Source organism: Rhineura floridana, chromosome 16, assembly GCF_030035675.1.
Source record: "Rhineura floridana isolate rRhiFlo1 chromosome 16, rRhiFlo1.hap2, whole genome shotgun sequence".
Classification (NCBI taxonomy): domain Eukaryota; kingdom Metazoa; phylum Chordata; class Lepidosauria; order Squamata; family Rhineuridae; genus Rhineura; species Rhineura floridana.
The window spans coordinates 18,148,848-18,175,674 of record NC_084495.1 but is presented as its reverse complement, the minus strand read 5'-3'; the positions used below and the strand labels follow the sequence as shown (position 1 = coordinate 18,175,674).

General features: G+C 42.1%; 1 protein-coding gene across 2 annotated transcripts in view; it reads left to right on the top strand.

Annotated features, from left to right (window-relative positions):
* Nucleotides 1-26,827, top strand: part of CHM (CHM Rab escort protein) — a 76,717-nt gene that overhangs the window by 43,777 nt on the left and 6,113 nt on the right. The window contains exons 10-15 of one of the 2 annotated variants that reach the window (XM_061598531.1): nt 7,431-7,508; nt 14,327-14,431; nt 17,765-17,828; nt 19,340-19,436; nt 24,503-24,595; nt 26,260-26,429. In XM_061598531.1, the coding sequence (XP_061454515.1) occupies nt 7,431-7,508; nt 14,327-14,431; nt 17,765-17,828; nt 19,340-19,436; nt 24,503-24,595; nt 26,260-26,429 (607 nt within the window). Of the gene's footprint in view, nt 1-7,430; nt 7,509-14,326; nt 14,432-17,764; nt 17,829-19,339; nt 19,437-20,733; nt 21,012-24,502; nt 24,596-26,259; nt 26,430-26,827 lie in introns of those variants that run through there. The other variant, XM_061598532.1, reaches the window with a different exon arrangement.

The window sequence follows — 26,827 nt, the reverse complement described above, 5'->3', positions numbered from 1 at the left end:
CATCGCTGTCTGGTATGCAAATTATTTTACTAATTTATTTGTATGCACTTTATATCCGGTTTTATATCTTGATGTACTGGTTTGATTATATGGCAAAGGCCATCCTTCATCTAACCTAGACCCAAGTTATTTGGTGCTTTGAAGGCTTATACCATGTTCTATTCTCTCAAGAAGGCAGGAGACTTCCCAGCGATAACACCAAAGAGAGCAACACCAAGGCAGTATCCAGGGCCAGCCAAAGTCAGAGTCGCAACAGAGTCCACAACAAAATAGGGGTCAGGCCAGTAATGTGAGAGCACTCCAAGGTCAAGATCCAAGCAACAGGGCTCTCAATAGGGCTGCAGCTTGTGTACCTGTGGACCAGTTAATTTACCTCTTAACCTACACTACCTCACAGGGGACTTGTGAGGATTAAATAGGGTAGCTTCGTATTTTATAGGTTTATTATTAGCACTGGCCCATCACTGTGAAAGGCTGCGTTTGGCTTCTCCCATAAACGTGAATGGCTTCTACTGCCTTCTGTGGGAGAAAGTAAAATCAACAATGAATGCAGATTGAACACCGCTGGAGGAATTAATCAGTCAATCAAAATTAATTGGAATTAGGAGATGACCCACACAGCGGACATGGTCACTCCCTCTCCCACTTAGTTGAGCTTCTGTGCCCCCGTGGTTTGCCACAGAGCTTGACGCAATGGAAAAAATGAGACAACAGAATGAGAGTGGAGGAAAAGTCATGAGAACGCCAACTTTAGAACATGCTCTAAGGCCAATTGTGCAGCGAGGTTGGCAGAGAATTATTCTTTCATTGCCACCACCCTGGTGTCTGCTCAGTGCTGGCCAGTGTTGCCTTTTTCAAGGGGCATGAGGGGCAGTTTGGTCCCTGGGCAGACCTTTCAGAAGCTCCCTGGGAGTAGTTTATAGAGCACTTTGCAGATAAAAACTCCTTGCATCAATTCCTACCTGGATTCCACTTGCTCAATGTGTGCTGGAGATCTCCTCTGTCCCAGGTGTCTGTGTATCTTTCAGTTATTTTCAGGTAAACCAGGGAACAGAATTCTTGAAGAAGCATGGTTAACCACATCCGTACTCAACCCTTGCCCTTCCTGACTGATTCGGACAGCTGGGATTGATTGCCTAGATGTTGGAGGTTGATAATACTACTTTGAGGAGTGGTTGTGTGTGCCTACTGTCCTAAAGGGGGCATTGGTACATCCTTTTGTTTGTTTAAAACAGCAGCAGCAGCAATAACAGCTTTGGAACCCTCCAACTTGAGCAATGATCAGCCAGAGCTGCTGTCAATCAGAGTAGACAATACTGGGCTAGAGGGACATACTGTGAGGTGGTTTCCTATATCCCTATGTTTGCAGCTTTCTGAACTTTGCTTCCCTTTTTCAAACAGCAGATTTTTTATTGAAAGGAATAGTTTAGTATAAGCATTTCCTGTTCTTACTTTTGTATTGATAATGTAAATTAGGGTGCGGATAGCGTGGTTGCGCTTGGGGTAGGGTGGTTTCCTCCCCTTCTCTTGAGGAAAGCACCTTAGTTTGGGACAAACATCAGCGAGGTGAGATAATCCATCTCTTCGGAGCCCTGTTCTCCAGTGATGGATGGATAGATTGGTAAAGTAACTCAATAATCTTTTTTTTCCCCCTCTCGGGTTATTCACAGATCAGTGGGCGCTGTCGTTAATAAAGCTATGGAATGCTTTTGTATCCTTGCCCATATTATTTCTCAAGTTTTGACAGGACAAGACTTTTAATTTGAAAATAACCTTTGTGTTGAAACCTGCCCTCCTAAGCATGCAAAGTCCTTTGTGAGCGTGGTATGCCACGAGCCTAAGTTGAGCAGTGAAATCCTTCTCGCAAAATGTTGTTTGGAATACTTGTAGCATTTAAAATGTATTTCTTCTGCCGGCTTGCGAATGCTGGATCTCCTGGGGCTGAGCCGGCTGCTTGCTTCGAATATGTTGGATGAATACCCTGATCATGATGTGCAAGAACCGTTGTGCTAGCTGACAGAATGTTGGAAACAGCCCATACAGTCACAGTTCCCCTCATTCAAAAGCCTGCTGGTAGAGGTAGAGGTGTTTGCCACCAGTTTCCTGCAAGTAAACAATAATGTGGCTAGGTGCACCAGTAGACCACAGTGTGAAGAGGCAGTGGCCCGCTCATGCCCACCTATGGCTTTGGCCCCACCCACAGTTGGCATGCATCCTTAGCCCCAAAGGAATGTGACCCTCAATATAAAAGATATTACCTGCCCCTGGCCTTAGTCTTTTGCTGCCATCTAATGAATATGTGGTTACTTTATTTCTTCTTCTGCTTACTTTATTTAGTTTTTATTAGTGGATGGATCTTCTTTGGCTTTGTTTTACTTTGTTTTGGTCCTAAGAGATTAAGGTCACATCAACACCATTCTTTTGAAACACTCCTATACCACTTTAATGGCCATGATTTCTTCCAAAGAATCTTGTTGTTGTTGTTGTTGTTAATAATAATAATTATTTTATTTTGATTGATTGATTGATTGATTGATTGCCCACCCTTCCCCAATAGGTTATGAAATCTAAAACACCATATTAAAAAATATATAGTTCCCAGGATTCTTTAGGGGAAGCCATGACTGTAGTATAAAAGTGTTTTAAATGTATGGTGTGGGTGTGACCTGAACTGCATGTTGGGAGATCCCCAGCTCAAATCTAGTGTCTGCCATGAACTTGCTGAATGGTCTTAGGCATGCCACACACTCTCAGCCTTGGTAGCCATGTCTGCAATATCCGGGGATAAATAATCCTGATTTACCTTGCAGGGTTGTTGTAACAATGGCAACTAGATAATGCATGTGTGGGGCTTTAACTATCTGAAAGAACCATAGAATAGTAGAATTGGAAGGGGCCTATAAGGCCATTGAGTCCAACCCCCTGCTCAGTGCAGGAATCCAGCTTAAAGCATCCCTGACAGGTGGCTGTCCATCTGCCTCTTGAATGCCTCCAGCGTTGGAGGGCCCACCAGCTCCCTAGGTCATTGAAAGCACTACTGTATGTTGTTGTTTCCAGCTGTTTGTTGTGAGTGCCTTGGAGATTGATATTAGTTGAAAAGGCAGGATATAATTTTTTAAAATACGTTTAACGTTCCCGCAGGCCTCCTATCAAGTATCAAAAGAAAGCCAATCTGTGTTTGTGTGTGTGTGTGTGTAGCGAGTTGGAAGTCAAGATGTCTGATAAAGAGACATCTGTATTTCCTCCCTCCCCTTCCAAATGCCGAGATCCAGGAGCACCACATGGCAGTTGCATCGTCCTCCCCGTAGCAACAGATGCAGTAACCCCGAAGCTTCCTTCCTTCCTTGTAACATTAGTGTTTTAATTAAAGAAAACAACCAGTTGGAGGCAGTTACTTTCTGTGAAATGTAATGAAGATTTATTTTAGGGAGTGACCTTCACTGTATTAGCTCCAGCAGTAATCAGTAGAATTAATAGAATAATCAAATTATATACAAACTCATAAATCACTGTGAATGTGCTGTCAAAAGTTCAGCTATTAATGGGGTCTATTGTTTTGCAGCTGTATTAGAAATTGCAGCTGCTGATTCCTTAGCTTGATAGGAACTGAAATGGCATTTAAAGGCTAGAGATTATTCGGGGGGAGGGGGGACTCTTAGGCCAAAAATTTTCACAACTGTTAATTTAGCTGTAATGCAGCTTGATGTCACCAGGGCAAAGTTGAAACGTAGTGCGTAACAGGTGCGATCTTTCAGCAAAGCCTGAATTATTGGCCGAGACAGTAGCCAGTTAATTAGAGGAGTATCAGTTTAAACGTCTGTCGTGCAGGGTTAATAGTATCAGAGTTTCCTTGTACTTTGGTTCTAGCCAAATCATCCTCTTGTGGAAGAAGAAGAAATTGGCAGGACGGTTTGCTTGGTGTTCATATAGATTTCAACTTCTAAAGAGCATTGGAGAGTTAATTCCAAATTGCTTCATCTGTCTTGTTTTAAATACAGTACTAGCTGCATTTTTGGTTCCGTCTTTCCAGCGCGTGGTCCAACAGGCATGATACAAAAGAGAAAAAAGGATGAGGAGGGAACGGGGGGGGGGACACCAAATTTGGGTACCAGTTCTTACATAATGTTACATTGGGTGAGGAGGAACCAAATAGCAGTTGATCCCAGCTAAGGAAGAGGGTCTTGCTGTCTCCCTGCTCCCACTGATCCAGCCAGGTCTATGTGCTGCTGTCATCAATAGACATGATGACCAAGCTTTTGTCTTCATTGCAAATTGAGAGCCAGTGTTAGCTAGTGGTTAGAGTGTCGGGCAAGGACTGGGGAGACCCAGGTACAAATTCCTCTTGGGTGTGTGTGTATCCATCCAACAGAGCAGAGAAGCTACTGCTTATCAAAAAGCTCTTCAGATAATAATCTGACAAAGTTATACAGCACTCAATACTACTTGTCCTGTTTTCTCATATGTGTCGCATCTCCCCCAGTATGCATGTGTATCTGTTTTCCAGTTTGTTGTGGTTGTTAATTGGACTTGTTAGTTGCTTGTTACCCAAAGATCTCCAAGTGACTTAGAACATTGTTTAAAACATAAATAACTATATCATACTGTAAAAACAGAACAGAAATAACCCCCTCAACAGCCACAGGAAGCTTTGGCAGAGCACTAATAAGAAAACAGCGTCATCTCAGTCTGTGACGCATCTCAGAGGCTCTTATAAGAAGTTATTTTGGGCATCACAATCAGTTGCTTACATATTAGTTCTTAATTCGTTCAGTGCTGGTCTCTAGTTGTTGTTTCATAACCATAGTCTACAGCCACCGCTCTGCTCTCTTGAATATTGTTTTATTATTGTTGACTCATAAGCCACCTCAGACTCATAGAACTGCAAAGCAGAGTAGACATTTTAAAATAATAAATAATATTTGTACTTATGATTGTCAGGTGATGTAAAGTTTCTGGATTGGCCAGGCTTTATGCAAATACTAGGTAACCTGCTCTTTCCTAAAGATTCTGTGTGCTTCATTTCTGTCCTTCAGTAACTGATCTCAGGGATCCAAGGTTGGAAGGCGGGAGGGGGCAACAAGTTTGATTATTAATATAATAGAATTTGTAATACACACACACACACATTTAAATACATAAATAAATTTCCAAGTGCAAGACATGCACTGTGTTGGATATCTGTTCAGTTTTTCCACGTATTGATTCATCTAGATCTGGCAGAAAAACCTCTCAGACTGATTTAATTGAAAAAGTGCCCATGCTCCATTGCTGCTATTATTAGATCTTCATTCATTGGTTTATCATTTTTAGACAAATATTTGTCAGATAAACACACATGTTTGGCTTGCTGTGTTGAATTGCCAAAGGCCCTGTCTCCAGTTATGTAACCAAACAAATCTAATTGATTTTTCTTTAGAAATGTTTACTATTTTATTTTATTTTACTTTTTTAAAGCAAAAGACCAGGACCTTCTTTCTTTCTTTGGTGCTTCTTGATTTCTCCAGTGTGCTCTCTTGTGTGTTAGCTGTTTTAACCCACTTCCCCCCCCCCATTTTGTATCCTTTCTTTTACTTGAGAGAGAACAATTTAACTCTTCTTTTTTTAAAAAGGGGGGCATCATTCAGGCATCTTTTATTGCCTTTTATCATTTGTGAATGGATCTGATTTTTGTTACCTTTTATAAAGTCAAAGATGTATGGCTGGAGAGATATTAGCTATTTTAGGGTTAGCTTTACAGGCATACCCTGCTTTATGTGGGACTGGAGCGTGTATGTAAAGTGAAAATGTACTTAAAGTGAAGCAATTATCTGTGCATGTACTGCACTGCAATTGCCACTAGATAGCAGTGGTGTCATGCCATTAAGTGTCCGTAATTGCGAAGCGCGCGTACGTTAAGGGGGGTATGCCTCTATTTTGGTGTTAGGGTGTGGGGCAAGATGTAAGGTAAGGTTGTCTTGGCCACCCATGTTTTCTTATGGTGCCAAGCAAGTGGCTACACCTGAGACAGCTAGTGGAAATATTAAAAGATGCAGGGCTAATGGTAACGTACAGTACAGAGCCCCATGTCAGTTCTCTCTTCAGGCCGTGCCTTTGATCGCTCACCCACCTGTTAGCACGGGGATTCTTCTGGCAGCACCAAAGAGAAGTGTTTACAATTTCCTCATTCCTCTCTGGTGCTGCAAAAAAAACATCCCTGTGGTGCTGGAAACGAGTGGAACAGGCCGGGCTCATGCTGGGAGAGAAGGTTGTAGTAGGGCTGGGTGACTTTTAGCACTTCTCGGCCCCAGCTAGAGACGTCAGGTCAAGTAGAGCAGGGATAGCCAACAAGGTGCCCTCCAGAAGTTGTTGGACTGCAACTCCCATCAACTCCATCCAGCATGGCCAATAGTTAGGGATGCTGAGAGTTGTAGTCCAACAGCAGCTGGAGGGCATCACCTGAAATTGTCTTAAGAACTCCTGCATAAATTAGGCCCTTGGAATCCATACAACACTCCCTGCATGGTTGGCCTGTATGTGTGCATGTAAGTGTGTAAGAAAGTCAGTGTGGTGTAGTGGTTAAGGTGTTGGACTGCGGCCTGGGAGGCCAGGGTTCGAATCCCCACACATCCATGAAGCTCACTGGGTGACCTTGGGCCAGTCACTGCCTCTCAGCCGCAGAGGAAGGCAATGGTAAACCACCTCTGAATACCGCTTACCATGAAAACCCTATTCATAGGGTTGCCATAAGTTGGAATAGTTTTGAAGGCAGTACATCATCTTCATCATCAAGTGTGTTATTCTAGCCTGTATGTATTTTAATTCTAGTCTACCATACAAGCTAGGCTGGTGAGCATTTCTATAAATACTGGTGTTTATTATTGTTATCCCTACCCAAAATTGCCATTTTAAGTGAGTTTCTGGTTAAGGGACCCGGATAGCCTTGACTGTGGTCAACAGCTGTGCCAACAGCCTCTTCACTGTGAGTAAGGCAGAAAGAGGGGATTTGCCCCAGGGAGGAGAAGGAAGGCAGCACCACAAGGTTGACTTCCTATTTAGCTTGTTTAGTGGGGAAGCAGCATCACATTGGCATTGGCCCCAGTATAGGTTTGTTCTTTGTCTTTAACAAAACACACTTTTAAGCGACATGGTGAGATGAAAATTGTTTGTGATTTAATAGATTATCATCGTTAAATAATCTCTCTCTTCAAGTGTTTTTTTAAGAAGTCAAATGAGATGCAGAGTGACCTTTGCACTGCAATCCTTTGCACGTTTACTGGGAAGTAAGTCCCATTCTGTTCATTTGAGCTTACTCATAGGAAAGTGTGCATTGGATTGTAGGTTTTAGCTAATTACCCTACTTTATGCATTGTTTGTTGTGTTGTTTGGAGAAGGTGGGATAGAAATATATTTAAATCTCTATTTTTTAAAAAATATTTCTGATGCTCTTCTAGGATGTGTGCTGTATTTGGCGGTGTGTATTGTCTGCGCCACTCTGTACAGTGCCTTGTAGTGGACAAAGAAACGAGAAGGTAAGGCTAGCAAGAAGTAACCTTTCTCTCCTTTTTATCTCTCCCTGTACACACACACACACACACAAAACCACAAGATGAAAAATGCTGGAGTCAATTTTTTAAAAATGGTTCTTTGAAGATCTTCCTTGGTATTAATAACACATCAACCTTGATTAAAAGTAATTTGTGTATAGGTCCTCCAGAACAAGGAAAGTGGGTTTAGAATATAGAAACTAAATTAATTTCCCTGCGATATTACTTCAGCCTCCTTCCTGATCACCCAAGCTTGGAAGACAAATCATTTCAGTTGCCGGGGGTCTGGTGATGAGTGATGTTAGTTTTCCTTGTGGCCTTACCTACTCTAATTGATTTTCATCAGATGACAACAAAGCCCTCTGTTATTGCATTTTTAAAAATGAAGCTCTCCCAAAGACTCATCAGATTAATCTTTGCTGATAATGCATGTCACTCTGAGAGAAAAGGCTTTAATGAGTTTTTAGGTAGATTGTTGTCGTAAACTATGCTGCCCTCTTACCATAGGATGAATTCTTTTTTTACAATAGTAGCGGATCTCTGGGCAACTTTTTTTTTTAAGTTGGAAGAAAACTGTCTGGTATTTTCTTGCTTTTAGCTGCGAAATTCACTTCTGTGAATGGGCATAGCAGGATCTATGGTTGGGTTCAGACTTAGTCATGCTTAGAGGAGACACACTGAAATCAATGGGCCCCTTCCTGGCTTTATAGGCCCCTTCCAACTCTACTATTCTATGATTGCAGTGGGTCTACTCTAAGTATGATGAAGTCTGGATCCCACACAATGTCTGCAAACATCCCCCCCCCATCCTATACGGGCTGGACTTTTGAATAAATGCTCCTAAAGGGGTGTGTGTGATATACTACAGGATAGGGTTTCTTTCCTCCGCCCCATGTGTTATCAAGCACTATCAGCTGATGCAGAATGTGTTTGCTTGATAGTCTGCCAGCTAAGTGCAGCAATCATGAGTTAAGGAGAGAATTTGTAGTCCAGTGGTAGTACGTGGCAGGTCCACGGCTTGATCCAGTTGCTGAAACTATGCTGAAAATGTAGACAGCGTACAGGAAGCAAGCCAACGGGAAGTTCAGCAAGTTCTGCGTAGGTAGTCTTCACCTGGAGGACTTACCAAAAAAAGCTACACTCCTAAGGGGGGGGCAGAAAAAGGTCTCCTTGGGAGTAAGGAGGGGTAGCTGGAAAGAAAGCCTCCCCCTTCCCCCGATTTCTGCCCACAAAGTATTTCATGTTGCTGCTGTTGAAAATATAGGCCGACTACAGGAAGCAAGACAAGGGAAAGTTCAATGAGCTCTGATGTTCTGCCTGGATAGTCTTCACCCATAGGAATTACTTCTATTAACCAACCCCACTCCCCAACCTCCAGTTAAAGTATATCAGGTCTGGAGGACCAAGAAAGACCCCTGCTTGAGACCTTGGGACGGTTAATGGCAGTAAGAGTTAATTGTAGTGGCTTAGATAGACCAGTGGTTCATATAAGAGTCCTTCATGTTCAAGCGCCCACACAGGAACAACTAAGATTTCTGTAAATATGATCCACATGACAACGACTAGGCTGATTCTGCTAGTTGTTCCCATCTGCAACGGAAGACAAGGAAAGGGAGGTGGCTTGAGATGGCCACCGACTTGGATGGCCTTTAAAGCGGATTGGGCAAATTCATGGAGAAGGCTATCAACAGTTGCTATTTTATTTATTTATATTTATTACGTTTCTATCCCGCCCTTCCTGCCAAGGGAGCTCACAGTGTCTACCCCAGTTGATGTGAACTGCAAGTGGGGAAAGCGTTGTTGCGCTCTAAACCCGCTTGTGGGCTTCCCATAGGCATCTTGTTGACCACTGTGAGAACAGAGCACTGAACTAGATGGGCCTTCAGACTGATCCTGCAGCCAGGCTCTTCTGACGTTCTTATGTACAGTTGAAGACGAGGAAAGGGCGACAGCTTGAGCCTGTTCCACAAATGTCCCTGTTCACAGAGCAGCACAAACTATCTCAAGAGTCACGTACACATATTTGACTTTCTACATTTTATATGCATTAGATGGGAACCTCTAGCCACACCAGTGTATTTGCACATAGAGTTTATTTATTTATTTTATTATTTTTACCCCGCCCTTTTCCCAAAACTGGAACTCACGGCGGCTTCCAGATAAAAGCACACATATAATTAAAAACATACAAAAGTCTAGATTAAAATCGAATTAAACTATTTACAGTATTAAAACCATTCATACATAGTTAAAATAATTCAAACTCAGTTTAAAATAATACAATTAGACCATAGCAATGCAGCACCCTTCAAGTCCTGTCCTAACAGCTTTCAGTTCCAAAGGCTTGTTGAAATAAAAAAGTCTTTGCTTGCTGACGGAAGGACTGCAAGGAGGGGGCCATTCTTGCTTCCCTAGGAAGGGAGCTCCAAAGCCTCGGGGCAGCCACCACATTGGACAGTTGTTTTCCCACTGTGTGTTCATAGTAAAAGAGACACATGTGGAATTACTGTCTGAGGGGGGTAGCCGTATCGATATGTGGCAGCAGAAACGGTTGTGGCAGATTTATTGTGCCTTTGTCTGGTTCGTCAGCTACGGCCATTCCTGGACAGGGATAGCCTGACCTCTGTAGTCCATGCATTGGTAACCTCAAGCCTGGTATACTGCAGCGCGCTCTATGTGGGGCTGTCCTTGGCCCTGGTTTGGAAGCTCCAGCTGGTGCAAAATGCGGTGTCCAGATTGCTGATTGGAGCACATGGCTGACAACAGGTGACAGCACTTTTGAAACATCTGCATTGGCTGTCCATCCACTAAAGAGCCAGGTTCAAGGTCCTTGTGATGAGGTGTACAGGACAATGAGGTCTATAAGGAGCCTTAGAGCAGCAATCTGGAACCTCTGGCCTGTGGGCCTGATTAGATCTGAGAGGCCTCCCCATTTCACCTGTCTTTTCTAAGCCATGTCCACGTGTCCCACAGTTGACATCATATATGACATCAGGTGTGGTGCATATAAAATGGCAGCAAAGGAGGGTTTGCAGGTACCACTGATTGACAGTTACAGCAAGGTTCTTTGGAGGCTCTGTCAGACTGCACTTTCCAAGCTCCAGCAATCAGCTGATTGTTGGCATTTGCAAAGCCCTTGCCTCACAGCATGCCTTCAAAGTCTGTTTGGATTCAAACTGCACCTGCAAACAGACATTTTTCCTCTCCATTTACAGGTGCTGTTTGAATGCAAACAACACCTACAAATGGATTTCAGAGGGATCCTTTGAAGGTGTGCTGTCAGAACCAATCAGCTGATTGGTGCTGACAGCACGCCTTCAGAGGAGCTCACTCTTGATCGGCGCTGAAAATTTAAGTCCTTCTGAAGTGTGTCACCTGCTCCCATAATGACATCAGGTGACTGACAAGTGGATGGCCCCACCCACCTGTCAGAGCTGGCCTGCGAGGGGAAAAACTTTCTTTTCCTAGTGTATGAAAACTTCCTTCCTTTCTCTAAGAAATATAGGGCTATCTGAGCTTAGGCTGATGATAGCTTCATTTTGTGTGTCTCTCTGTGTGTGTTTTCTGACCCAGAGGTTTGTTCTTAGACTTGAACAGATCAGATGTTGGTTAGATTAGCCCTTGGATGAGATACTGTGCAAAGCTGGCTCCTAGCAAAATAAACGAATAAAATTCCCTGGCTGGTTACCTTCACAGTGTAATGCTTATGGTTCTTAAGCGTAACTTCCATTTGTTGACTGGATGCCATGTGACAGATGACAGGAAAGTTCAGTATGAACACTCTTGTCACAAAGATTTAGCTCTGTGCAGGGCATGTCCTACAGTTTCTCTGCCATTAAATCACTGGAGGTGACATACATGGAGGCAATGGAATGACTCTTCTTGAGATTAAGTAAAGTCATCATAGCCCCTTTATATGAAGTGCATCATATTGCTTTCATGCAAAGAGGCTAAAGGGAAAGAAGGCATCTACAGAGGGCTAGAGTTATTGGAGGATTAGAATCTCACAAGCATTATATCTTTCCAAATCTTCCCGCCTCAGCTTGAAGCTCTTTTTATGGGGTAGCTCTTTGCAAGCAGGGCCATTCCATTCTCTGAAGTGTTGTCAAATGCTGTGCATGCTAAAAGATGCACGCAGAGCTTTTTCCAACACCGGAGAGGAAGGGACAGCGCCGTTTTGCCTTGAAGCTCCATGTGTAAAGTGCCCCAACCAAATTTTGGAGCTTCATATGGACTCCACAGTGAGCATGGAGCATCCTATAGGTCTGGCCTGCCCCATTAATGTCACTGGCAAGAGTAAATCTGCTGATACAAAAGGAATTGTGCATGTGGAACTGATTCTTCCATTGAAGTGGATGGGGAAGCCCTTGCAGACAAGGAGGGCCCTGAGACCTAAAAAATGGCTGCTTCAGGCACCTAGCAGTTGGATCAGGGTTTATGTGGAAGTACAAATCCCAGCAAGCATGGCCAGTGACCAGGGATAATGGGAGTCATAGTTCAGCAACATCTGGAGGGCCAAAGGTTCCCCACACCTGATTTCTAGGCTTAATGGTCCCTGTTTCATAGTTGTCTGTCCAAGTCGCAGAGCCCTGAATTATATCAGATTATGCTTGTGTCACCTAATAAGTGTAGGTGTGGTTTTATAACTTAAACTTAACTTAAACAAGATGCAGAGGGAGAAAACCAGAGAAGAAAGTTTGTTTACATATACAGCATTATTCTAATTAAAGTAAGGATTTTTGTTTTGTTTTTGTCTTGTTAATACTGCTAAATACCCATCAAACTTGTTGTGTGCTTTCTTCATGAATGAGAATCTCCGTAGACTTTTGCCTTTAGGGGAATGAAAATTGAATTTTCTCTCCCTGTTAGCTTCCTTTCCTTTTTAATTTTGTCTCTCAGTTCCTTTATGCTGCATAGATCTTGCTTGTGTGGCTTCATTTGATAAGATTTAAGGTATTTTAATTTACGTCTGTATATTTTGAGCAGGCCTTACATTACAAATAATTGCCCACGTTTTACTTCTAGCACAGATTTAAGTGTGTTTTCCAGTGAAACAATCCCGTCCTCCAACTGAAAAGATGTGACGAATGTAAATTTATATTTCCATAATAAAAAAAAGATATAGCAAACACCGTAATTTACATATCTTTCCTGAAATATTGCATACCGGCTTTGTCAGTGCTGGTAAGTCCATTTCAAGGATGTCGCCCTTAGTCCATTAGTTTGGATAATGAGCCCTATAAAGTACATTTATAACTGGTGGCACTTGGGAAGGAGATGGATTCTAATTTTCATCCTTTTATCTAGACACATTGAAGAAGGTCAATGGAGGGTTCTGTATGATTCATTGTCCTAACACATATCGGATGACAAAGTCCTGATAATGTCATTGCATAAGTGTTTTCCTTATTTGAACGTGGCACTTGAAAGAATTCTTCTGCTGATCATCCCTTTTGAAGTAAAAGTAGGAACCAATATTAAAAGCCTTGTGGGCATGCACTCTCTCTCTCTCTCTCTCTGCTGTTTGGATGAAACCTTCCCAAACGTTTGACCTGTTAACCACTGCTGGATGAAGGAGGAAAAGCAAAAGGAAAAATAAAGAACCAGTGACATGCTTTTTGCTGGTGCTTTGAGTACTGCAACATGACATTTAATCAACCTTCCCCCACTGGAATGTTCAGAGAGAGGAGAGAAATTTTCATAAACAATAGAAAAGGTTATCATCAAATGTGAACTGTGGCAGCTGGACCAGCTTGTTTGTTAGCAGCATTTAAATGAGCAACTTTGAAGATTGTTATTATTATTATTAAAAATACATTTAAGTTGCAAGTAGAATAGATAGACCTGTATGTCTGCCCAGTCCCATTTGATTGTTATGTGTTTCCTATATTTGTATGTTGTCCCTTAGTCAGATAGTCCCTCAGGGTGCTTTTGCAAGAAGAATTTTGTGTAGGGTATGTGCGTGCACAATTTTACACCAGTCAGTAAAGCAGCCAAATTTAAAATGTGTTTATTTATATTTATTTACCATACTTACATACCAGTTTTAGTTAAAAGAGACCCGAAATCAGTTTACTCAGAAATCATATCATTACAAATCAAGAACACAATTAAGATAACGATAAAATATCAACAACATCAATAATGAAACCACAATATGCAATCCATAACATATAAACCATGGGTTGTATTCAACTAAGTCCTACTCAGAGTAGACCCAGTGAAATTGATGACTCTTAGTCATGCCTATTAACTTCAATGGGTCTACTCTGAGTAGGACTAGAATTGAATACCAACCAATATAAACAATGAAACCACGAAATTAGTAGTATAAAACAAAACAATCTTGAAAGCAATCTAACCATAACCACCAAAAGCTAGGGGGAAATAAACAAGTACATTTCCATCAGATAGTACATATGGTAGATTGCATTAAAACTCTGCAGTTTTAAAAACTTTTAAAGGCCTGGAAGGATGAGGAGGTCTTCAATGGGCACCTGAATGACAGCCAGAATCCATAAGCAAGGCATCACTACCATGAAGGTTCCCCAGTCTCTCTACCCCCTTACATCAGATTTACGTAAGGTTTTTAAGCAGAGGATGGATGACCACCTATCAGGGATGTTCTACCAGCATGTTCCCTGCATCACCAGGTAGCCTTTGAGGTTCCATCCAATTCTATGATTCAAAATTAAAAACGCCTGCCTGAAACTTAAGCTGAATCTTCCTCAATTTGCTTTTCATAAACATATCTGATTAAAGAAATGTTTTTTTTTCCTGTCTGTTTGTCTGCCTTTTAACAGGTGTAAAGCAATCATTGATCATTTTGGTCAACGAATAAGTGCCACCTATTTTGTTGTGGAAGATAGCTACCTTTCAGAGAAAACATGTGCCAATGTGTCTTACAGGTAAATACCAAGAGAGTAAATACCAGGAGAGAAGCAAAACTAATAGGTATTTCATGTCCTTTTCTGCCAGCCTTAAAGACTGAAGTCACCCATTCTCCCATAATGTTGTATGAACTGCTATGAAATTAACATGGACAAAGCATAAATTTACTTATTTTATTTATTATTTATTTATTACATTCGTACCCCACCTTTCTTTCACCATGGAATCCAAGGAGGCATACATGTAGTTCCCAGGCGGTCTCCCATTCAGGCACTGAGCAGACGCAGACCTGCTTAGCTTCAGCAAGGTGGTGGCCTCGTGTGCCTTCAGACCATACCCTGGCAGAAATGGGTAGATGATCTACCCATGTACCTATTTTCTGTTCCACTCTCCATCTTGCTACTCATGTGTATACATAAACTGGATCATTATATTCAGAGCTCCCCCCCCTTTCAGAAATTACGTACAACATGCCCTAAGACACTGGATGCATTTGGACACTAAATCATGGTATTGAATGTGACTAACCTTCCCCTGAGCCCTCATGACCTCCTTCCTCTTTCCCCTCAGCCAGAAGATTCCACTTGTATTTTTAAATTAACTGTGGTGTAGCATGTCGTATGTACTGTACCTAAATGATGGTTCACCTTAGTTATATTTAGTTAAAACAAGCCAGCTTTGTAAACTATGGTTTGAATTTGCCTTGTTTCAACTAAGATTAACCATAGTTTAGGGTAGAGATAACACAGTAAGCTGTAGTTTATCTAAAATGGAAGTGAACATGTTCAAATTCCTCCTTATACTTGTGCTTGGGGAGGAAGGGGAGGAATGCAAGCCCAAAGCCCACTGAAGCTCTCACAACACTAAACGATGGTTTGTCATGATGTCCAGACCAGCCTACCATGTACCAAAACTGGCTTCTGTCTTGAAAGCAGGTTTTTACAGCAAGTCTGCCATCCTATTAAATTTGTTTCTCATCTTCCAAGGAACTGCATGAGTGTAGGCTGATTGAGGCAGATGCTGATTTTTGCACCTGTCTTTTTTTCTCGGTGAGGCTGTTAGCAACTGCAGCTTGCAAATAAGCATTTGATTTCAGTCAGGGAAACAGAAGGGGGAAAGGGTCACATCCCCCTGGGGAACTTTTTTTAAGCATTGAAAAAGAAATTGCATTCAGTGTAGTTTGGCCCGGCAACTAGAAAAAAATTGTATTATATTGGCATTTGCCATGGCTTTTGTGTCCTTGCTCTGGACAAGTCACCCAGGAGACTAATTTAGATGCTTCTTACAAGGTGCATGGAGTAGAGCGGTCCTGCATTTTACACCTCTTCTCCCACCCCCTCCCCAGCTCTGCTTCATTCAGGCCATTAACCTTTGCTGAGGCAATTAGTAGCCTGTTAATGGCTATTTAAGAATGTTTAAAAGCTGCCATAGTGCTCTTGAGGGTCACACCAATGATCTGTTTGATCCAGTCTCCTCTCTCTCTCAATGGCTAATACTGGATGCTTCAGAAGGTATATAACCAAAGCAAGATAATTAAAGGAGGGATCCAACCCCCTTTCCCCTTCTCTCTCAGCTCATTGTCTCTGTTTATGGAAAGTTTAAGTCATGGCTTGAACTTTGGGTCAGCTTCACACATTATTTTGAAGAACTGAAATGGGAACTACTAGTATAGCTGCCCTCCCCCCCCCAATGCTTCTGGGGTAACGTGCAAACATGGGCATCATAAGAACATAAGAAAAGCCCTGCTTTTCTAGGGTCTATGTAGTCCAGCATTCCATTTTCCCCAGTGAGCAACCAGATGCCTCAGTGAAGCCCACAAGTCGGTCATGAGGGCAACAGCCTCTCCTGCTGCTGCCCCCTAGCAACTGATATTCATAGGCATGCTGCCTAATCTGGATCTGGTGGCAGCATGCCTCGGAGTACCCGTTGTTAAGTGGCAAAAGTGAGGGATGGCATCTGGCTGGCCACTGTGGAGATGCTGGACTCGGTGGACTTTTGGTCTGATCCATCTTGGCTCTTCTTGTGTTTGTATATGTTTGATCACACGGTCACCTCCAGATTCAACCTCCTCTGCCCCACTTCCTGAAAAATCAGATACACCTTTTTAGTCTTATTTTTTTTTAAAAAAAATCAGATTGATTAAAATGTGACTGAATGTTGTAACAGTTAAGTTCTAATGAACAAATTCATGGAGGAAGAGGTGATCAAAGGCTATGAGTCATGATGGTTGTATACTACCTCCAGAACCAGAGGCAGAGTGCGTCTGAATACCTGGTTGCTGAGGGAGAAAAAACAGCAGTATAGGGCTATTCCACTTACTTATTTGTGGACTTCCCAGAAGTATTTGGTTGGTTGCTGTAGGAAACTGCTGGACTAGAGTGGTCTGATTCAGCAGGGTTCACAATTCTTGACACAGATTTAATGTCTTATCAAATTACTTACAAATGTGATATGTGAACTTCATCCCTCATGCATGTTATTGATGAAGGTACTGATTAATGGGAGAGCCAATATTGACCTTTGTGGAAGTCTGCCATTCTGGTCTATTCATTACTCCTGCTCCTCATACTCCTCCTTTGCACATAGTTCTTCAGCCAATTTCAAGCTCATCACATTTACAAGATTTCTTCTGGGCTCTGGTTTCAATCTCTGTCATGCAGAAAACATGTGGGACTGAGTCAAAGGCCTTGCTTGAAGACCAGGAACCTTAACAGGAGTATGTCTTCTGCTTGCCTATGCAACCCATTGTTTTATCAAAGAAGGAAACTTGATCTGATCAATATTAAAAAAAAAACCTTGTTGATTGTCAATGATGGCTCTCTTTCCCCCTTTTAAGTACTCACAACTGAATTGTGTTGCTGTTTCTGAATGTCCTGTTTGTTTCAAAAGTAGTTTGCCATGCAACATGAAGAGGGAGGGTGTTGTAAGAGAAGCCTAAGCTTAAAGCCTCATTAGATACATGCCCGCTAGTTACACGGTTTTTTGGATCCCAGCCATTGGTTGATAACTATTTGTGCCTTAGTATGCTCTAAAACAATTTGCTGTTAGAGTGATTCTATGATGGGTGAAGTAAACATTATGTTCCATAAGGAGTACTGAGTGTATTCATTATAGCTTGATAGATATTAAGAGCCGAATCTGGCAGCCTTTATATATGCATGCACTCGAGTCATTGTTAATTTCTTCACTAAGCTGGCCATATGCAAATGTGTCATTAACAATGTGCAGGCTGGTGGAATGTTAGTTTCTCATGGTAGGTAATAGTGTGATTTTTGAAAAAGCCTGAATCCGTATGGCTCCTTTCTTCTTAAGTTTTGGTGATAGGCCATACTTGCTTTATTCACTTACAGGCAGATCTCCAGAGCAGTTCTCATCACTGATCGATCGATTTTGAAGGCAAACTCAGATCAACAGGTTAGCCCGTTCATTCAGTACTGGTGTTTTTTCCTATAAATAGCTGCTTGTTTGTGACTATATTTCACAATTTCTGTTCAGATATTTAATTTTTTTAAAAAAATATAAGTGGCTTGGTCAACATGGGATTCGTTTGCTAGGAAACATGAGAGTATTTATGTTCAAATGCTCAAAACTCTGAAATGGATATCAAAGATTATGAATGCTTCATACATGAAATGAATTCTTAAGAATAAGTAAAGGCTCTGTGATGGATCCAGGTTAAGTTAGTCTTGCTTTAGCCCCACTGAAATCATGGAACAAGTTGGTCATAACAACCTGAATCCATCCTGATTAACAAATGTTTGCTCATGGGCCAAACATGGACCTTATAAACACTAGGTTTGATGACTGGTCCCACCTCTCAGCACATAATATACCTCTGTGCCTCATTTATATCCTAATCTTTATTTGATTGCATTGATAATTCCACCTTTCATCCACAATGGCAGTCAAGGCAATGTACATTGGATTTCCCAGGCAGTCTCCCATCCAAGCACTGACCAGACCTGGACCAGTTTAGCAGCAACATTGTTGCCTCTGTTGCCTTGAGGCCATGCCCTTCTTTCAGGGTGGTTCAGCATACATGGATGTTTTCCCATTTGACCCTTACAACAACCCTATGGATAGATTAAACTGAGGCTATGATTAGTCTAAGTTTGCCCAGTGAGCTTCATGGCTGAGTGGTGATTTGGACCCAGGACATCCTGATTCATGGCCAGTGTTTTGCCCCCTAAACCCCACTGCATCTCTGCATATCTTTCATGTGTAACTGTAAGTCATAACAGAGGCAAGTATACAAATCAACCTAACAAACGTGCAAAATGCTATGCAAAGCAAATAAAGACAACATGTCCTTAAAACACACTATTACACGCATATTCATGTAATGGTGCCTGGTTTAAATGTGGAAAAATCTCTCCACAACCAGTGTAGGTGAGGCTACTTCTTCTGTAACAGCCCTATCTTTGTTTGTCAGTAAATACTCATTTTTCTCAGTCTTGATCAAGAGTTGAAATTAAATGAGAGTTAAAGGGAGACCTTATTTCTAGTCTCATTTTGTATAGCGAGGGATATCTTCCACCTTCACAAATGCACACCGCATCAACACAAATGCAGGGCCTCCAGTCGCATTTCTGTTGTAGCTGTCAACTGTGGCGGAATGCAGTTGCTGAAATTTTAGGTGAATGCAAACTGTCCTTTTCTTGAGCTCAGCGCACTATTGAGAAGACCACGGTGCCCGTGGTGGCATTCAGTAATGTAGTGTCATGGTCTGGCATTAGGCCATAGGGACAAATCCTGCTGGGTAAAAACAGCACTCAGACTTTGAATTGTGCTTTGGTGGAGAGGGGTTTAAAGTTTGCTTAATATGCCGGAGAGAAGTGAAAAACATGCATCTTAGCCTGCAAAGAGTTACTAGACTCTTTTTTAAAAAGGCTTTTTCAAGGAAAACTGTTCTCTCCACTTTCTAGATTTCCATTTTGACTGTCCCACCCATAGAGCTGGATCAGCCTGCCGTTTGCCTTGTAGAACTGTGTTCTTCAACCATGACGTGCATGAAAAATACATGTGAGTACATGTTGTTCTGACTTAGTTATTTGGACAAATAAGAAAGGAAGCAGCTACAAAATCTTTTGACAAATTCTCTCCTTTCTTGTTTTTAGTGGAGGCTGGTCCATTGGGGCAAATGGGGCACTCTCCCACCAACCTCAGCCTGCCCTCACCTGCCTGCCTTCTGACTTACAACCAGGCGAGGGGGTGGCATTGCCTGTCAGCTTTTCCCTCCTTAGCTTTAGTGTTGTCGCCCTTGTACAACTCAGCAAAAACGAGAATGGGGGACAACACTAGAATGAGTCGGCTCTGCCTGTCATTGCCTCTGACTCCACCTACTGGTGGCCTCCCTGCCTTCCACTCAAAGGGCACCAGCCACCACTGTGCCTTTTAATTTCTCTAATCTTCCATTAGCCAAGCATCTTGGAAAACTTTCTAATCTAATCGCCTGGTAGAAATGTCAGGATTGTAGCCAATGCATACTTGATGGCAACAGGTATATTAGTCTGGCTTACACTGTTGTGAAAGGGACATGCAAGTCTTCAGATATGCAGTAGTAGATACACACTAGCAGGGACAGCACCAGGCCTGACTGGATCTTTCGGCACCAGCCTGGCCTGGGCCCAGGCGCCATAGCCCAGCCCCCCACAATACTAGTGGCTCCTACCTCTTATGTCATGGTGCACAGGTCTGCTATCAACCAAGATGGTGGCAAGGGCGTCAGCCTCTTAGGGAAGTCCCTGCCACCAACTTGGGTGATGGCAGGCACTCACGCACAGCATTCACACTGACGGGAGAGGTGAGTGGGGCGGGCTGACTTATTGAAGCCCATGCTGTCTAAATGGGGGGGGTGCCTGGGAGCTCCCTCTCCATGATCCACACCAAGCGGGTTGCAGGACCTGATGCTGCCATGGATCACGGAATGGGAGCACCATCCTCCCACCCTAAGGAGGGGCCCTTCAGGTGCTCCTGTGGGCCGCAGGGGCCCTCGGCCGGGGCCCAACCTGGCCACCTGGCGCCATCCCTGCACACCAGGGACCTGTGACCAATATTATCATCATCATATTTATTACCCATCCTTCACCCTGAGGTCCCAAGATGGGTTACAACAATTTAAAACACACCATGAACAGCAATTTAAAACTTACAATCACAAAATAGGAGGTCTCTGGTGTGGATGCCTTTGTGTGGTTTGCGTGTGTATGTATATGTGTGTGAGAGAGCGAGATTAGGGATAGGTGAATCTGTCAGTTTTGGTTTCTCCCTGTTTCTCATTTTTCTAATCTGAAGTTCTTTTTATTATTTTTCTCTTTAGCTCAGAGAACATACCGTCATATGATTCGAATAGCTCAGCGTTGTCTCATCATCGCTTACTCATACCTATACAATAAATTCAAAAGTAACTGGAAAGAAAAGAATAAGAAAGTGATTCAACAGAACAATTCAAAGTAGTGTCTAATCTATCAATTCATATATTATAACTGTAGTTTCCAAAGGGAAGAAAAGAGTCAAAATATACAAAGAAATAAAGAAAAGAGAGAAGATTAACAAAAGAAAAAGAGGGAGAACAAAATGTGATTGTAAGTAAGGAAAAGGGAGTTGATGTTATTGTAACTAAGTTATTTACTGTGATTTGACTCCCTTTTCCTTACTTATTTTTGTTCTAATCTGAAGTTCTGTTCTCCAGACTACCACACAGTTTGTTTATTTTTTTTTTTAGAAGGCACCCTCATGAAAATTTGTCACCCCTTTAGTGTGAATTTCTCCTAATACACACATTTTTGTTTGCAATTTTGCCTAATGTACACGTTTTTGCAAAGCAGGTTCCCCTACTATGCATTTTATGTGAGTTCTATCTAGTATATTTATTTTTGTACGCATTACTTGGCTGGAGAACTGCATTGCAAAGTTTGGAGAATGTTGAAAGATGACTGCTTTTCAGTTTGCATCTTGTTTCAAAAAATGCAAATTAGGTACATTCGCCTGAACCTAATTTCTCCCCCATCCCTAGCGTTGCTATAATCTCTGGTTTACACCACTCTCCCATAGCTCTTCCTCAGCTAGGCTAAAACCCAACATGTAGCTGATACTATTACCTGTTTAAATTGTTGCAGCTACAAAACCTAATAACAATAAATGAGATTAATGTAGATGTTTGCATAAGAGTGACTTACAGAAAGTGGTGCCTTGTTAATATAGCAATAAAGTTTTTTTATGATTTCTGTGTTTAAAAACTATATGATATGTGCTATATAGATTAGTAATGACATTCCTGAAAAGGGGTTTGTGGCATTTCCTATAAGAGGTCTCCACTTTAGAAAATTTTAGTTTATTTTTTATAGCATTGACACATGGATTTTAACGGTTGGAACAAATGCTTCCCATGGCAATTGAATTTCATGTCCATTTGCCTTTCCTTGAGAACTCAACATTTACCATCAAAATTCTACCCTGAACTAAAAAAAAGACAACAGTACAGGTAATCTCCAGATCCAATGAACTCCTTAGTGGGCAAATAACTGTATAAGGCTTAAGTGAAATGGCTACTCTGTGGGGGGGTCATCATTACAACAGTACACTGTAGCCCTGATTTGGTTCTAAACTTGTCAGCCACCAAACATCTGAGTTCACGAATAGTAGGAATTAGGTAGGGCAGGGGTGGGGAACCTCCAACCTGTGAGCCTAAATAGGTCTACTAGACCTCACAATTTGGCCTACCAGGCCATTTTGGCCAAGCCATGCCCACCTTTCCTACACCTGGTGTCATATATTACATCAAGTGTGAGGTAGGTAAAGTTGTGGCTGGGCGGAAACAGAGTTTGTAAGCACTGCCAATTAACTGATCAGCAGTGCCTACAAGTCCTTTACAAAGTGCTTTGAAGCCCCAACTACCAGCTCATTATCAAGGCTTCAAAGCGCAGTGTAAGGCTGCTCTATTTTTTTCCCGCTGCAGAGACTTGTTGGCCTTCTTGTAACAGCTGATTGGTGATTACAGCAAGCCTCTTTGAAGGTGCCCTCCCAGTGCCAATCAGCTGTTTGGCACTGAAAGTACATCTTTCAGGCTGCTGCAACCACCCAGTGCCAATCAGCTGTTTGGCACTGAAAGTACATCTTTCAGGCTGCTGCAACCACCGATCAGCTGAAATCTTCTTTGAACTTTGACAGGGGGCATTCACCTAATGTCAGTATGACTGGTGATTGACCAACAAATGACACCATCCACCTGTCAAATTATGCCTGTGGCGGGTAGGGAAAGATAACAATCTAGCCAGTGGTTTCCCCATCCCGATGTAGGTTAATGACCAAACTGCGATAGGTTTAACAGTGTTAGTTAAACATTTTGCCTTCCTCCAGCATATGTTTGGGATCTCACATGAGCCCCAGGATTCAAGGTGACAGGTTGAATCACTCAAGCTGCCAGCGTGGTGCCCTGTTGATATTCCAGCTGTGCTAGAGAAGAAGGTGCAAGCCAAAGCATTTACCTCGGAAATGGGAAGCCTCTCTATCCAGCTCTCAAGACTCTCTCTAGGCCACACTCTCTCCCAGGCCGCCCCCTCCTCAGGTGCTTTTGCCTTGCTGCAATGTGTCCTTGCACTGTGGTAGTGCCCTTTGCTTGCCTGGATGGAGGATGGGGAGGTATGTGTAGAAACCTCTGTGTGGTAGGCATGTAGCCTACCATGCGAAGGCAAGGGTTGCACCCCCTGCTTTGTCTACTTTTGCCTCTGTGCCCACCCACCTCTTGTATATGGCCCCCAAAGAGTTCCCTGTGAGGGAATGTGTTCCTCACCTGGCAAAAGGTTCACCACCCCCAATATAACTAAATAGTGTTAAAAGTGTGGTCATTCACTTAGTAACATACTGACAATCAACAGGCAAGAAAAATGTATCTTTCGAGGAATGTAACACACATAGAAGAAGTTTAGGAAATACTAGGTTTTGATTATTCAAGTAAGGAGAAATCTTATTTAGGGGAAAATGCAGTTGGATACAGGCAAGCCTGGGAAAGGAGGGCAAGGAAGAGTGCGACATAACTCTTTCCATTGGCTTGGGTTGTGTTTTCTTTTAATAGAACTTCAGTATGCTTGGTACCACTTTGGCTTTGCATGGGGTTCATTTTTCAGGTGAAACTATCCTGATTGGATAATGGGGTTCAGGGGGGGCAGTTGGCAAACTTGTGATAGAGGAGAGATCTCTCTCAGACCCTGATGCCTTAAAAGGGGAGGACCCAGGACAGACATCATCTAAGGGCCCTGCCAGGCAACTGAGATCTTGGCAGCTGCCCAAGCATTCCACAAGCTTCCGCCAAACCGCGTTCATGGGGCTTAATCCCCAGAAGGTGAACATATGATTACAGTTTTGGTTACATGAACCCAGTGCCGTCAGTACGGGGTTGAACATTCTGTAATGTTGGACTGGTACACCTGGTTAAAACATTGGTGTGATACCCCCTTTCTTCACTTTCCTAGATTAGTGAAAATTTGCAGCAGACATTATGAACTGGAGGAGTTTTGCTTTAGTTTGAGAAGTAGCTTTCCTTCTGGTCTGCCTACACAGTTTTTGTATCCCCCCATCCCGTTTGTTATTAAAAATCACTTTAATAAGCGTTTGTTTAAAAGTCTATGATTATGTATTTACACTTCAGGTCAATTGGACTGCTAATGCTCAATTCATTAAAATGACAGATGGTTATCTAAAAAAAATTACGCTCTATTTTAACATACCCCAGGAAGGTCCAATCTGCAGGCATTAGTACTTATTAACATTCTTTTCTAGACATGGGTTTACAACTATCACCATATGGAGGGTAAACCCGCATCACATTCCTGTGCCCTGTTTGTTCCATCTGGTTATGGCTGCTCTCAAACATTTTCGAAGGGTTCCTTTAGTATACATATAGAAGATAATGCTCAAGTTAATTAATTAATAAAATCACCATCATCCTCTTAGGTGCTTCATAATGGGTTTTCTTTCCTCCCCCTGACAACTCAACTGTGTTACTGTCCATTTTTAACAACAATACTCAATATTTTGAATGCTGTCTGTGCGGAAATCATACCCGCTTTTCTATTCCATTCTTCCAACAGATTTGGTTCATTTAACTTGCTTGTCCGTTAAAACTGCTAAAGAAGACTTGCAGCCTGTTGTGAGGCAGCTGTTCAATGAAGGTACAGAAGCAGGTAAAGGAGATTGTTGTTGTTATTTTGCAATCTTCCCTTTCAACTAATATTTCCTTTCAACCCAAGTTAATTGTAACACCCACTCTGCCATTTCTGCATCAGCAGTTAAAAGTCTGGCTGCTTATGTATCTTTCCTGTACATTGTATCAGACCAGATAAGAACAAAGTTCTTGTCCTATTCTCTCCCCCCACTTTCCTTCTTAACATTAATCTTAATGCTTAAAGTGATCTGGTTTTGAAGTGATGTATTGTTTAGAAGCTGCCTGAAATACTTTTGGAGGAACTCTCTGATCAGAAGGGTCCTCAGGTGCACTGAGGCACTGAGAAGCTAGTTTTCACTGACACATAGGCCTTTTTATCATCAAGATGAGGTAGTGGTCATATTTTAATTAAAATGTCAGAACAAATACTGTTGGAGTTATTGAAAATGAATCACCAGATAAAGTGAGCAGTGGGCCATGGCAGGTCAGAGAAGCAAAGTCACCTGAAGAAGAGGACTCTATTCATTTTCTTGCCTAAATGAGGTAGAAGTAACTTTTTTTTTAATATGAGCAGTAGGAACTTTTAATAATATTTTTGAAAGAACACACTGCATCAGGCCCGGCGTCTTTCTTCAAGCTGACTATTCCTTCCAAACAATCTGAATAAAAATTAAACTGCTCTTTTTTTGAACAGTCATTAGACAGTGACTTTAAAAATATATACACACACACACACACAAATTAGTTGTCCTGTGCTTGCCTTTCTAAGATATCTTCTAACTATATCCATAGTGAAAGAGGCTTTCCTCTTTTTAAGGAATGCAGCCATATCATTTGTTTCAAATTTTAATCTATTTGGGATTTTTATTTTTGTTTTACTCTTCCCTGCCTTAAAAGCCTCAGGGTCAGTTACAGCCTCTTTCCCAATCTTGTACACAGAGAAGTGAGATTTAATATTCCCAAACTAAAACCCAAGAACAAACCTTGGTTACCACAACTGTAAGCCCCCCCAAAAAACCTATCTGCGTATGGAGAAAACTACCTAAGATCCAGCTGCTAACCCCCTGAGACAGATGGTAACACAGAGGTTGGTATCAACCCTTGACTTGTGCTGGAGATCTTCTAGTCAGTGGTTGTATTAGCCCAAGTCTCTCTGGTTTCATTTTGAGCCCTAAAGCCCGTATTGGAGTGCTTAAGCAGTGGGCTCGTTGTCCTCAGTTGGCTTTAATGTCCACAAGCATTTTCTACCCTGAGCTTGACCCTGTCCCATGAGACGCCCATTGAAGCTCTCAGTTTGTGGAGCCAGGTATCTGGCTTGAGATTCAAAACTTTCTGAAGCTGCTCTACAATACCCATATGCCCTTGAATTAATCAGCACAAACCTTTGTTCGCTCTATGCAGTTGTAAGTCACTGTATCAAGATTTCTTTATGCCAAATTGTATTTAATAACCAGTAGCAAACACCTAAGAAATATAAACACCAGCAAGAGGACCCTTTCGAACATTCATCTGGAAGGCTATTCCACAGTCAGGGTCCCACCATTAAAAAGCCTCCGTCCCTAATCTCCAAAGGAGAGAATCTAGAGCACACCCTCGGATGGTTAGTCTCTTTAACATTTTGCTGTACTGTACACATCTTGTTGCATCTGAATGCTGGTGACTAAAACCTTTTTCTTGTTTCAGAAAGCGAAGGTGCGGGAGAAGGGCAAAAACCTCAGATTCTTTGGTCAGTCTGTTTCAACATGAGAGACTCATCTGGGGTAGACAGGACTTCCTATGCCAATTTACCCTCCAACATCTATGTTTGTTCTGGGCCAGACAGTGCTTTAGGAAACGACTGTGCTGTCAAACAGGTAAGGAGGGCTCACATTTTTCTGCTTTTGTCTGAAAGTCTTTCATGATCTTCATCGCAGGTTTGTAATACCTTTTGTGTTCTGTGGGCCAGTTGAGAAATAAATAGAAACTAGTGGGGTCCTGCAACAAAATGGTGCAGTGTATTCCTGGAGTGCTTGTGTCGGCTTGTGCCAACCACTTAGAGGTTATGGATGATTAAACAATATACAAATCCCTTTAATTAAAATTAAAATAAGTTGGTTGTGATTGAGTGGGGCTAAAAAAACAAGTGAGCATCAAAGATTTCATTTGCAAATTTTTAAATACTAGTCTTTGAATTTTTAGAACTGCAACCAATCTTCATTGCAGCTCAGTGGACCACAAGGCTTCTGCGTGCAACTGAGTGCTGGATTTGGTC